Source organism: Protopterus annectens, chromosome 3.part0, assembly GCF_019279795.1.
Source record: "Protopterus annectens isolate FY-2018-M chromosome 3.part0, PAN1.0, whole genome shotgun sequence".
NCBI classification, from domain to species: domain Eukaryota; kingdom Metazoa; phylum Chordata; order Ceratodontiformes; family Protopteridae; genus Protopterus; species Protopterus annectens.
Genome location: NC_056731.1, coordinates 1,455,494,295 through 1,455,507,872, shown reverse-complemented (window position 1 = coordinate 1,455,507,872; position 13,578 = coordinate 1,455,494,295). Strand labels below are relative to the sequence as shown.

At 38.4% G+C, this 13,578-nt stretch overlaps 1 protein-coding gene across 1 annotated transcript in view; it reads left to right on the top strand.

Moving 5' to 3' along the window:
- Positions 1 to 13,578, top strand: part of SNTG1 (syntrophin gamma 1) — a 4,111,241-nt gene that overhangs the window by 3,267,046 nt on the left and 830,617 nt on the right. Inside the window, exon 19 of the mRNA XM_044065493.1 lies at positions 11,988 to 12,059. Within this exon, the coding sequence (XP_043921428.1) occupies positions 11,988 to 12,059 (72 nt within the window). The remainder of the gene's footprint in view (positions 1 to 11,987; positions 12,060 to 13,578) is intronic.

Here is a 13,578-nt window from a genome sequence, read left to right as displayed (position 1 = left end):
AGGCGATCTATGCCTGACATACAAAGCTATGTCAAATCCAGAATTAATGGACATGCTCCACCTCAGTAAATCTAAATCCCTTAGAGCCAAATGCTCGAGGGACTTGAACCTCAGCACAGAAATAAATAGAACTTGCTGGAGGGACAGGTTCATAACCCAGAGGCTCCCTTCGCTCTGGAATAGAATTCCAGTTCATATGAGGCAGAGCACCTCACTGAATCTCTTCAAGAAGAATCTCGATAGGTGGATGGGGGATCGTAGGTTTGTCCCAGGGATTACTCCCATGTCACTATTAGACAGAGGCACAGTAAACTAAACCTTAAAAATGGCACAGTATACTCAAATCAAGGGGTGGCGTAAGCCATACAGAATCGGGCTAGGCTTATAATTGCCCCAGGGCAGATAGCCTAGTATGAACCTATGAACCTATAAGGGCAGAGTACAGTGAGATAATGGCCTCTTTGGACCTAGATTCCAGGCCCTTACTTTTAAGTTGAGCAACATAAATGGAATTTTTCACCACTATGGCCACATGGTGGTCAAAGGTAAGGCTACTATCTATGTGCGTACCCAGATCTCTAACCACTGGGTCACCTTTTAGGGGTTTGTTATCAACATGGTAATTAGCTGTGGTAGTTAACTTCTCAAAGGGTAGAATTATGCATTTCTTAGCATTGTTTAAGACCATTGCTTTAGCCCCACTTGTTAGTCAGAAAAAGGCCTTCTTGAAGAAAGCTAATGTCTGCAGGGAAATCAGTTATAACCCCCAGTTTGCAATCATCTGCAAACTAATCAGCCATAAACCTTCAAAGTTTGCTTCCACTTCAGAGAAATGGATGCCAAAAAAAGCAGGCTCAGTACTGAGTCCTGGGGGACTTCACTAGTGACTGTCCTCTTGGTGGAGGTGGTCTCACCTGTTTTGACCTCCTGGGTTTTATCAATGAGCCAGCTGGCAATCCAGTGGATGATCAGAGGGTTTATGCCTAATTTAATGAGCTTGTCTACGATGCCTGAGTACAATTTTTACTTCAAGCAATACTGCCTTATGATCAGATGTGATGAGCTGGGCCATTATATTAGGAGAGGAACATTATTCTCCATGTTTGTGAGTACAAGGTCAAAGATATTTGTACCACTGGTAGGAGAATGGACCAGTTATGCCAAGATGTTGGCATTAATGAAGTTTAGGAATCGCTGGGCATGTGCATCTGAAGTGGTATAGGATTCCCAATCTATAGAGGGGTAGCTGAGATCCCCACATGAAGGTAAAGTTGGGTTGAATGGTGAGGGACTCTAGTACATTGAGATAAGTAACATGGGTTTCCTGGGACAGGGAGGGGGACCTATATATTGCAAGGATATTGTATGACCCTGTTTATGGTGAGTGGCACATGTATGGGTTCCAGGGGGACATACACTTTAACTTGTCTGGATGTGAGGTTGTTTTTAATATAGACTGAGACTCCTGCACCTTTATTTCCCTCCTATGCAGTAGCTGGTCAAAATGTATGAATGGCATTATAATGTTGCACTGTTGGGGTACTCTCCATGACTCTAAAAGATGTCTCTTAGTTACTATACATATGTGTACACTCTCCATGGAGAAGAAGGCTTGCAAGGAGTGGGGTTTCTTGTTAAGACTTATAACATTGAACAGGACCATCTTCAGATATTCCTTTCTAGGTTTGTTAAAGATGGGAGGTTTGTCAGTTTGACATTGCCTAAAAAATGCACTATGGGGTGGAAAAGGTTTTTGCCAATATCTGAAAGTCTAGAGGAAATAAGTGCACACTGTCCCTGGTAAAGCAGTGTGATTTACCAACCATGTCCTCTAAGGGTGTTAAATATTGTTCCCACCTTGGACTGACACTAGAAGGTAAGCCAATTATTAAAATCAATAATTTTCTGTTGGCAGCATAGCATCACCCTTGGAGAAGGTAGTATGCTGCTCAGTGCTAGGCTCATACCTGCCTGGGACACATAATCAGCTAGTTTGATAATGTTTCATTTCATATAGTCAAGAGAGGTGCATCTAGGGTCATTAACACTCACATGGACTATGACCGAGTCATACTGGTACCTGTGGTTCAGTGATCTGAGTGCCTGTGTGACCTGACAGATCATAGCCCCAGAAAGGAAGCTAACTGTGACTGTCTCTCAGACTGGGAAAGGAGATATCAATGTGCCTCACTATGGATTCACCAATGATCAGAAGATTTGGTTGTGTGCTGGTTTGCTTTAAGGACTTAGCAGTAGAAGCACTGAATACAGTATTACTATGTGTAGCTGTGGGTGGTGTTATAACAAAGTGTTTATGTGATGGCTGAGGACCCTTCTTTTGATTGTGCTGTGCAGGAGGTCTTAGTGTTTTAGTATGTTTACCTATAAGTGCCTCAGCATGAGTAATTTTATATGTAAGGTCTTTACCCTGTGCAGCAGGTGTGGTCCAAGTGTCACCTCTATATAATTACTTTTGGTTGTATGAGAAAGATTTACCTCTAACATTAAAATGTATTCACACCTCTTGCATACTTGATATCTGTTTTATTAAGAAGAAGTGGATTGTCAGTGTACATGTGAGAATTGCAACAATGCCTCAGATTACACGTCAACAAGAGTGGCTACAGAGAGAGTTGAGGTGTGCATATCCATGGCTGCTAATTTACTAGGGAGGAGTGAAGGAAATTTAAATATTGAGTAGGTCAATAACACAAGGAACCTGATGAGCAATGCTCAGCTATGCGCAAACTAGATCCTCTTCTAGTTTAAAAAATCTATCTAGACAGTAAGGATATTTTAAGGGAGACTTACACTGTGAGAGATTGGCATCTACATAGATTACAAGGGAGACTTATGCTGTAAAATAGTGTCTATACAGATCATTGTTAGGTGATGCTGTGTGGAGAGTAACAGTTTTAACTAAAAACTGTAACAATTGTCAAAAAGTTGGGGTATTTAACCCAGAAACACTCAATTAATGCAGCAGTGGTAAATCAATGCAAAGAAACAAGTGCTGAAACAGTGAACTTGAGTGGCGTATCCCAGGGTTCGGTCTTGGGGCCTCTGTTATTTGAGATATACTTTTATGAGGTACAGGCCAAAACCAGTGGGCTATGGCTGACCAAGTTTGCAGATGACTGCAAGCTGGGAGCTGTTGTCAATTCACTATTGATGTGGACATCCTCCAAGAGGGTCTCACCCAAACAAATAACTGGTGCCAGAAATATGGTCTCAAGGTGAATACAAAAAAATCCATCATCATCCCCTTTGAGGAGAGATGTCCTGACAAATGATCATGTTACTAATGTTCTAATCACGCAGTCAGTCATGAGGGATTTGGACACCCAGAATCATAGCAGCCTGACTTTTGACACCATGTTGCTTCCATTCTACGGAAAGATTTCTACATGGCCCACCTCATAAGTAAGGGTATCTCATCCATGGGGCAAGGAGGTCATAACATCCCTGTATTCTTCTCTTATAAGACCCATTATTAAGCACAATGCCCCATTTGGCATGTACCTTACAAAGCACATGCAGCAGCTGGAGAGACCACAGAGGTTCCTCACTAGGAGAATCCAGGGCCTCAAACATCTGCCATACAGAGATAGGCTAAAAGCCCTATGCCTCTACTCTGTTTCATACAGACTCCTCAGAGGTGACCTCTGTCTGGTATACAAGGCGATCTCGGACCCCGCCTTGATGAGACTGCTGCATAACCACAAGTCAAGCTCCACTCAAGTAACCTACACACGTGGCCTTAACCTGGTCTGTGACATCAATAGGACTTGCTGGCAGGACATATTTGTGTCCCAGAGACTCCCCCAACTATGGAATAGATGCCCTCTCCACATCAAGTAGAGTACCTCTTTATCCCTTTTTAAGCACAATCTGGATAACTAGATGTAAAATGGAAAATACATCCCTAGGATTCCACCCGTGTCCCTGCTGGACATTGGCATTGGGTGCTGATTTGTCTATGCATGGGCTAAACTCTTGGCTAAGCTTATAAGGGCCTCAAGGCCAATAGCCTAGTAACTTCCTATGGTCCTATGTAAGTCTTATCTTGCTTTTATGTTATGAGCCAAGTGTTGCACAACTGCAACATTTAAATAACAGAGGAGATGGGATAAAAAAACTGAGACTAATCAAAAACAGTGCATTCTTCTTTCTTTGCACAGTCCTGGGCCAGAAAATGACTCAGGTCTGTCCATGCTCACTAAAGTGGAAACAAAGCAGTTCTAACTAGACTGTAAAAAAAGGTAAAAAAAGTGCAGATACTCAACACAGAAACACTCAAATAATGCAGTGAAAAACAAGTGCCAAAACAGTGAATATGGTAATGTAAGTCTTAACTTTTGTAGAGTTTAGCAGAAACCAGCAATACTCTTCTTCTCATGTAGTGCTGTTGCTAAATGTCACCAAATACCTCTGGCTCAGAGACTAAAATTTTAACAATTACCCCATCAAATATAGTCCCAATAAGACATAAACCAGCAATTCCTAGCTCAGACGGGAGTAGGCTATCCTCTCCTGCCACAAGAGTGTAGACCATAAACCTGCCTAATATAAAATAGTTATTTTTGAGCCCTGGTGCTTAAACCAGAACAAATAAATTTTGAATTACAAGCACAGTAAGCCTTCACCAGCAATTCTCAGTTAAGGTGGGTGGAGGCTACCCTCTCTTCCTCCAAGAGTGTAGGCCACAAACCTTCTTAATGTAAAATAACTGGTTTGAAACCCAAGTGCTTAAATCAGAACAAAGACACTTTTAAAATAACAGACGCAATAAAACTTAAATCAGCAATTACCAACTCAGAAGGGTGTAAGCAACCTTTCCTGCTGCAAGAGTGCAGACCACAAACCTTCCTAATGTAAGATAACTACTTTGGAGCCAAACTTCTTAAATCAGAACTAAGAGGCTTGGAATAACAGTTAAAATGTATCAGGCTACCAACAAACAGTAATAAATACAGCAGATTAAATGCAACTGAATGTGTAGCAAAAAGCTAAATAAAGCAGAAGTAAGCACAAATACAGTAAAAACAGATGAATAAAGTGCAATAATTATTATTATTATTATTTAGTCAGTGGAAAGGTAGGAAACAGAAGATAATTCAAGTTTAAGAGACTAAGGGGGGGGGGGGCTTCCCAGTTGATCTTCCAGTCCTTAGTGGAATGAGCTGGTGAGATTAGACTGGGAGGAGTGTCCAAAGTCAGATTTGTAACAGGGGTGGGCAACTCAAAAGCCACCAAGTTTAAAAGCACAACATGATTATAGCAGGTAGATGGGTGGGAAAAATCAAATGTAGACAGAGATTATTGATACTTAAGCAGAGAACAGCAAGTCACACAGCACTTAATTCAACAGCATGTTTTTTAGCAAATGTTAAAACGCCTGTACCTATACACCTTATGTTTCTACTTAACCTGGTACATTAGTACATCAGATAATATTACTTTATCCACTCTTAGTCCATGGTCCTTCCCCAGTTTTACAATCTACAGCATTGCATCAAGTTTATTTCCATTAGATCTTGTGCCCTTACAAGATTAATGACATTTAATACTCTTTCATCTACTACTGCTCCTGTTGTTTTTAATTTCTCCAAGTCTTTTGGATTTCTAGTACCATGACGGAAATGGACCCCATTCCTAAGTCAAAGTACATCATGAAATTAGTATTGTTTCACTCTTTGATGTCAGCCAAAGGTGCTCTTCGCAGTGCCTGCAATGTGACAATAATGACTCCTTCTGAAATTCATATGATGTTACATGAATTGGTAACATATCTAAATACGATTGTAAATTCTTTTTTAAAAGACCCATTGCTCCTACTACTATTGGAACTGTCTGGTTATCTTTCTTCCACATGGTTCTCATTTCTGCCTGCAGATCCAGGTATTTTATGACTTTGTGTCTCTCTCTACGCTAGACACTGTAGTCACTGGGTGAGGCGATTTCAATGATCAATGCTATTTTTGTCTTCTTTTATTGGACTACGATATCTGGTTTTCTAGCATCTATCTTTTGAACTGTTGGTATTGATTGATCCCATGTGATATAAACTTCATAATTTCCTATGATTCTTTGTGGCTCATTTTTCCAGTGTTTTTCAGCCACTTCAATACCATAATGTTTGCACAATCTCCAGTGTAACATTCTCGCCACATTATTATGCCGTTCAGTGTACAATCCCTCTGCCATTAGCTCGTCGCAAACAGCAACAAGGTGTGTGACTGTTTCCAATTCGGTTTTACAAAACCTACATATGTCTGTTTCTCCCACATGTTCAATGGACTTTGTAAACCAGCGTGTATGTAGCCCACTATTTTGGGCTGCCGATATTAACCTTTCATTTCTTGGTTAGAATTTCCTCTCCTTAACCATTCCTGCATTCGTTCTTGATCAACATGAGGCTCTTCCAGAAGTTTTCTATACTTCCAACTATATTTATGTTTTTTCTGCATTTCTTGCCTTCTCATTGGGTCCTTCACCTTATATTCTTTCTTATGTTTTTTGGCATATTCAGTTGCTGCCTGGTTTTTATCCACTACTGATTTGATTTCCATTCCTGTTTGATGCTAATATGCTTCTGTTAAATTAAGCAGAGATGTCATCTTAGATTAATTCTCCTCATGTTTCAATACTTTCACTACATTTGGATCTTGTGAGGTCAGTAGATATGTGTGGAGTTGCACGATTGCAGATCTATACATGTAATCGATTTCAAGGAGACTCATCCCTCCTTTGGAATGGGGAATATATAATCTTGGTATACACTGATTTTTATAAATCATTTGGTGAGCATGGAGCATCCTTCTTTTTTTAATATTCAATCTATGCAACACTTTTTCGGGTCCAGTCAGCCACTCCAAAACTATAAGTCAGGACAGGAAGAGCAAATTGATTTATAGCTTGGATCTTGTTTCTTGATGTCAATGCTGTCTCCAGGATTAATTTAAGTCTTCTAAAGTGCTCCTCACTGAGTTTTATTCACATTTCTTCATGTTTTATTGCTAACCCTTCATCATTCCCCAAGTATTTATACACTCCCTCTTGCTCAAGTTCTTTTATATCACATTCTTGTCCCAAACTGATGTTTTCCTGGTGCTGCAGTTTTCCTTTTTTTAAGGGTTGCTTTTGCACATTTATAAAGACCAAATGACATTCCAATATCATCTGAAAAGGTTTTGGCAACCTGCAGCTGTTCTTTCAATTCCTTAGCTGATGAGCTATACAGTTTTAAATCATCGACAAAGAGAAGATGAAAATTCATTAGACTTTGTTGTTTTCTAGGGGCCAAATTGTAGCCATGGCCTTAGTTGTTAAGTAAACAGCTTAATGGATTAATGGCAAGGCAGAATAGCAATGGTGACAAAGAGTCACCCTGGACTATCCCCCTTTTAATTTTTATCCCTGGAATAATAATCTGCCATTTATCATAGCTTAACTGCAAAGTGGTCTGCCTCTGTTTCGCGGTTGCTGTAATGTAGTCAATCAGTGTGGGGTGTATCTTATACATTTTTGAGCACACTTTTATCCATGAATGTGGGATACTATAAAATGCTTTTTTGTAGTCAGTCCATGCCGTACTTAGATTCGTCCCCTTCTTACAGTTCTCCACTATTAATTTGTTTAACAACAAACGATCCTTTGTTCCAGATTACTTTTTTATTGCCCTTTTGTTTTAATGTCATAATTGAGTTTTCTTCTAACTGACTATAACCTCTGTCGGCGTCAATTCCCATGTATAGTTTATATATTGTTAGAAGACAAATTATTGGTCTATAATTTTTAGGGTAGCTTGCAGGTTCACTCTTAAGTAAGAGCATTGTTTTTCCTGTTGTTAACCAGTGCAGTGTCTGTTCAGGGTGTGCATCTAAATAGTTCTTACTCATGGCGAAATCCTTGTGCAAAGAAGTTAATACTTTAAGCCAAAAGTTAGGTACTGCATCTGGGCCTGGGGTTTCCAGTTAGAGGCTTTTCTCAACTTTGCTTCAGTCTCTCTGGCTGTTATTTCATCACATTTCATATCATGTACCTTTAAACTTCTTATTATTTCTTTTACTTCTATCTGTTTAGCATCTTTTTTATGTTCCACAGGATCTTCATAGATATTTCCCTAAAATGTATCTACTTCCTCTTTTTTGGCAGTCTTTCAATTCCTTTTACCTTATTTCCCCATTCTCTATAAAACTTTTTTGGGTCATCAGCAATTTGCTTATTTTGTGCTTTTCCCTTATATTTATCTTTGTATCTTCTAAGTCTTTCTGCCTGTTTTGAAATTTTTAGTTTATGTCCAGTAGTACATAATAGATCCTGGTCTGTTCTAATACTACATATTGCTTTTATCACATCTATCTTTCTTAGTATTTTTGTTGATCTATTCCCTATTCTATAATCTTCTAACAATGACCCATCTTGTCTTAGCTTCTTTATAGTTTTCTCTGTTCGATATTTCCATGATGGCATTCACTTTTGTCCCCTCTTTACCCTCGCTACCCTGTGTTCCTGTGGTAGAACTTTATCAGTTATTAATTTAGCAGCACAGTAATATATTCTATTTACTTCTGTTATATTGCATGGATCTCTATGGACAGTCCTAATTACTGAGTTCATTTGTTTTATCAAGCTTCTGACTTTTGGGGGTTTATTAACCTTCTGCAGTCTATTTCTCTCATTTATCTTAGTATATCTGTCTTTGTCTATTAAATCAAGCAGCTCTTCCCTTAACTCATTTTCTTCCATACTGAAGGCACATCCCTTGTTCTCCATTTTCTGTGGGCATTCTACAGAAAGTTCTATAGCATCTTCCTGTGGCACATTCTTTTCAATTTCATCCTGTATCATCTGTTGTTCTGTCATATGGGAACTCACTGGCCTATCACTCCTCAGCATTGACTGCATCAGAGTTTCAACAGTTTCCTGTTCTTTTCCTTGCTGACTAGCTTCAAGTGAATGTTTATATCAGTTTCCTGTGGAAGGCTCCAAAATATCTTGATGTGGCACCTGACCAATTGTTTCCTGTTCCACTGGTTTCCCCTTAATTTGGATATCCATTGCTCTATCCTGTTGTGGTGCTTTCTGCATTTTATTTTCTACACTAAATCCTTCTCTTTGCAGCTGTTCCATAACTTAAATTTCTCTTTCTTTGACTTCTCCGTTACTGATCTTCTTTTCTACTTCTTAGTCTTCTTATTTTCTGTATTGTAAAGTTTTCCATATCCGGATTCCTTTGCCTATATTTTTCTTCAAATATCTTTGGTGCTGCTCTTTTTGTATTAGTTAGTTTTGCTTTCTCCTTTGCATAAATATTGCACCATATTAAATCTCTTTTCCTTTCCACTATCCATATTCCTTCTTCCCTTGTCTCCTGATCTTCTTGCTTTTCCTCATTCTGGAGACTCACTCCATCATGCTGTGATGTAGTCTGTTTTAGACCTTCTACATTAAATCCTTCACTTTGCAGGCACTCCATACTTCAACTTCTATTTCTTTAATTTCTGGTTTACTAATTTCTTTTCTACATTACATCTTTGTGCTATTAATCGTTTTATTGTGAAATTTTCCATATCTGGATGCCTTTACCTGTATTTCTCTTTGACTATCTTTGAGACTGCCTTCTCTATATTAGTTAATTTGGCTTTCTCCTTTGCGTAAATATTGCACTATATCAAATCTCTCTTTCTTTCCCATGTCCGCATTTCTTTTTTATATTTTTCAAATATCTCTAGGTTTTGTTGTTTATATTTTTTCACTTCCTCAGATGCTTCTTTTTCCAAAGAGACCAAAGTTTCTTGATCTTTATACTGTTTTTCAAAATATGTTGTATTAATGAACACAAATTTTTATTTGAAGCTTGTGACAGTTTTTCCTGCGGAAGTATTTTTCTTTCCTCTAATTTCTTTCTTAATCATTTTGTATATCTTGTGTCTGGAAATTCTGGGCTTTTTACATAATAGTAACAATACATAATTTCTTTCTTATCTTCAACAGTCCACTCTATCGTCTTTATGGCTCTTCTTTGGCCAATCAGTTTCTGTTGTTTTTGTGGACTGCTACTTCCTTCTACAACAGGGGGGGGGGGCTATCCTCCCCCTGAGCTTGGCCTAGCCCCATTGTAGGAATGTTTCCATATTTTGAGGATTCTACACTGTCATTTTTTCCAGTCCTGGCACCAGTTTGCCTACCAGGATTGGGCACTTTTTTATCCTGTGTCTTGTGCACCCAGCTATATTTTTTTTGTTTTGTCTTACTTCTGTCTATGATATATGCTATATAAATATAGTCTATATATCAGTGTCGCCTTGGTGAGATTTTGTGAAAAACAAGGTCCACCTCACAAAGGTACTCACCAAGACATGAGGATGAATTCAGTTTCAGCACTTCTACTCTCCTCTGCTTGCTGAAGTTTCATCTCTCCATTAGGACCCCTGCATTATGATTCATTCCATGTCCATCCCAGGCATGCTGATATGCAAGTATTAAATCTCACTTGCAAGGCACCACACATAGCACATACTTCTCCAGTTTCTAGCATGTCACTACACTCCTAGCAATGTCATTCTCTGAAAATTTTTCTTTCCTTCCACTTTTAGATCCAGACATCTCTCCCAGGAGGATGAATCCTTATTCTTCTCATTTTGTGCCTCTACAAGTGATTACAGCTGTGCCAAGATGACATAAGAACTGTGAACCTGGGTTGATAAAGAAGTTTCCTCTGTTTGGCTACCTTCAGCCTCAAATACCTCATGTGATTAGAATTTTGGTGGTAGACATTATGATTTTGGGCTAAAAGAGGTAACCCTCTGAATATTAACCAAAGGCGCCTAGAGGCATGATTGTTTTTTTTTTTTTTTTGTCAGTCTCCTAGAAGACCAGAGGTCTGCAGTCATTAACCTCTTTGTTTCTTTTAGTTCCTTTAGCAAATGTTTATATAAGTGACTGATTTGTTTTGATGTTCCTAAGTTACCCACAGGTATACCTATACATTTATTAATGCTGTCACCATGGCTAGGATTTAAAATTTTTCTACAGACTCTCTCTAAAATGTTAGCTGCTACTGACATCTACATTTTCCCATTTTAATGATTTGAACTAAGCTCTTTCTTCTACTAAATGTATATCAAAAAAGCACACAAACTCTCAAGGTATTTTAAAAATTATTTTTAGACTGGGAAAAATCATTCTTTCATAACTGATACTACTGCAACCGCTGTTTATAAATATTGCGTTGACATTGATAATATATTCATTTTCTGGATGTAAAACTGGCTTCTCTCTTACTTGCAATTCAGAATTCCTTTTTGTATTTAAATATGTACTTATAACATTCTAGCATCTAGTTGTTCGATGACAAATATAGTTCAAATAACTGTGGTTAGAAGCCTTATGTGTACGAGTTTTTGAGTTGGTTGGGTTATTTTTTCATGCGTTACGTGCTGATCCAATTCATCTTATTATAAATTCAGTAAAATGATATTTGATAAAGAGCATGCTTCTTCTATCACCCAAGGTCTGGCTTTATAAAAGTAGAAGTAACCAGGAACCAGTCATGTAGAACAAGTGTCTTATCAATATATTCAATGTCTAAAATATATACATATTTGTTACACTTTATGTGAGTTAAAAGTAGTAGTTCAGTTACCTCTTATTTATGTCCTAGTAATACTCCAGTCCAGACTGAAATGCTTTACAGTCCCTCCAGTTCTAGATTGAAAGTATTATAAGTTAGAAACAAAAAGACATGCTATACTCTAGTAGCAAACCCTGGTATACCTAGAAAGAAAATCTATAGACCAGCTAATGAGTTTTTCTCTGTTGTAATATTGCATTTTCTATGTGCTTGCTGTATATTGCAATAGCTCAAGGAGATATGCTGGTATTTTCTAACGAAATGTGGACAATATTTTTATCTAAAAATTATACTTATGCTTTAATAATCTCTAATGGGTCTTTTTTATGTTTCTCATTCACCCATTCAGGTTACTACATGGGACTGGACAAGGTCAGAGAAGAGCTGTACAGTTTATGAAATTATGTATAAAATCTTAAAGGTAAGATGCATTGTGGGCAAATAGTATCAGTGTTACCCCTGCATTCTGCCAGTCTTATACATACACATCATTGTATTTTTCAAAGTGGTGATTTCCTATTTACTAATCAAAGTATTTAGTAAAGTTGAATATAGAAAACAGTACAAGTAAATAATGTTATGTACCTGTCAAAACATCACCGTTGATGCTGCAGATAGGAATGCTGTCTGGCACCAAGATCATTTTTTTAGACATTTGTTACCCTATTCTCTGGATGGAAGATAAATATTAAGTATTGCTTGCAGTTTTGAGAAGATTGACTCGGCAAGTCCATTTTATCTCTGTAGGCCAGCTGTACCACATTTCAAGTACTGATCCTTGCCATTAAAAGTTAATTAACTTAATCAGCTGTCATCATTCCAAGGACGTAGTCCCTCAGTCCTATCAAATGAGCCACACTGTTCATTCATTGAGCTGTTCTATTAATTGAGTGTATGGTTGGTCTAGTAATATTGTAATGTGCAATAGCATCATGTCTTATGTTTGATGCCTTATGTATGGAGCCCAAAGTGCTTTTCATCAGGTGTTGGACATGCTTTAGTTGAACTGGGGCTCTCTCACATTGTATGTAAATCCAAAAAAAAAAAAAAACAAATAGGCCAGCACTAGATTCCACCAAAAGAAGTATGGGCAAGAGTACCCATGTATGAATACACAAAAAACTGATACCCAAAGGGTGATGAAGCATACTGGTTTCAGCATATGCAGCACTGATTAAGTGTTGGCTAATTTGTTTTTTCTTTGGATTTGCATACTTTAGTTGGGCCATCCACATTGCCGTACAAATGTGGGACTTGCTGTTCCTGTTTCCAACAGGGATCTCTCACATTGCCCATAACTATACAAATCATATGGGAATGAGTGACAGCATGCGCGCACGTGTGTGTGTGTGTGTGTGTGTGTGTGTGTGTGTGTGTGTGTGTGTGTGTGTGTGTGTGTATGTGTGTGTGTGTGTGTGTGTGTGTGTGTGTGTGTGTGTGTGTGTGTAGGTGGTATATCACTTAGCTGAATCACAAATCAGCAAACCCTTATTCATCAAACACCTATTTATCGAAGCTGCCAATCATCGAACAGAGTTTTCAGAGAAATTTTGCTAGGGCAAACCAACGGTAGGTCATCCTAGCCACTGTGAACAAAATCATATAACTTAACAGCAACCCAGTTCAGGGACTATGCTCCTCACATCCCCCTAACTAAATATGCCAACTCTGAAATTGCACTACACTGGGGAAAAGGACAAATTCCAGATGGTGGCAAACCATTGGTTTGCCCTAGGAAAACTTTCAATGAAAACTCCGTTTGACAACTGGCACCTTCGATAAATAGGTGTTCAATGACTAGGGGTTTGATCATAAGTTATTCGACAAAACATTAGAGCCTCCACTTCTACCTATCTTTTAAAAATATTCCCCTCTTCTTCTGTGTACCATTCTGACTCTTTTCTGTCCCATTGATTTACTCTTCCTTCTTCAGCCTTTCT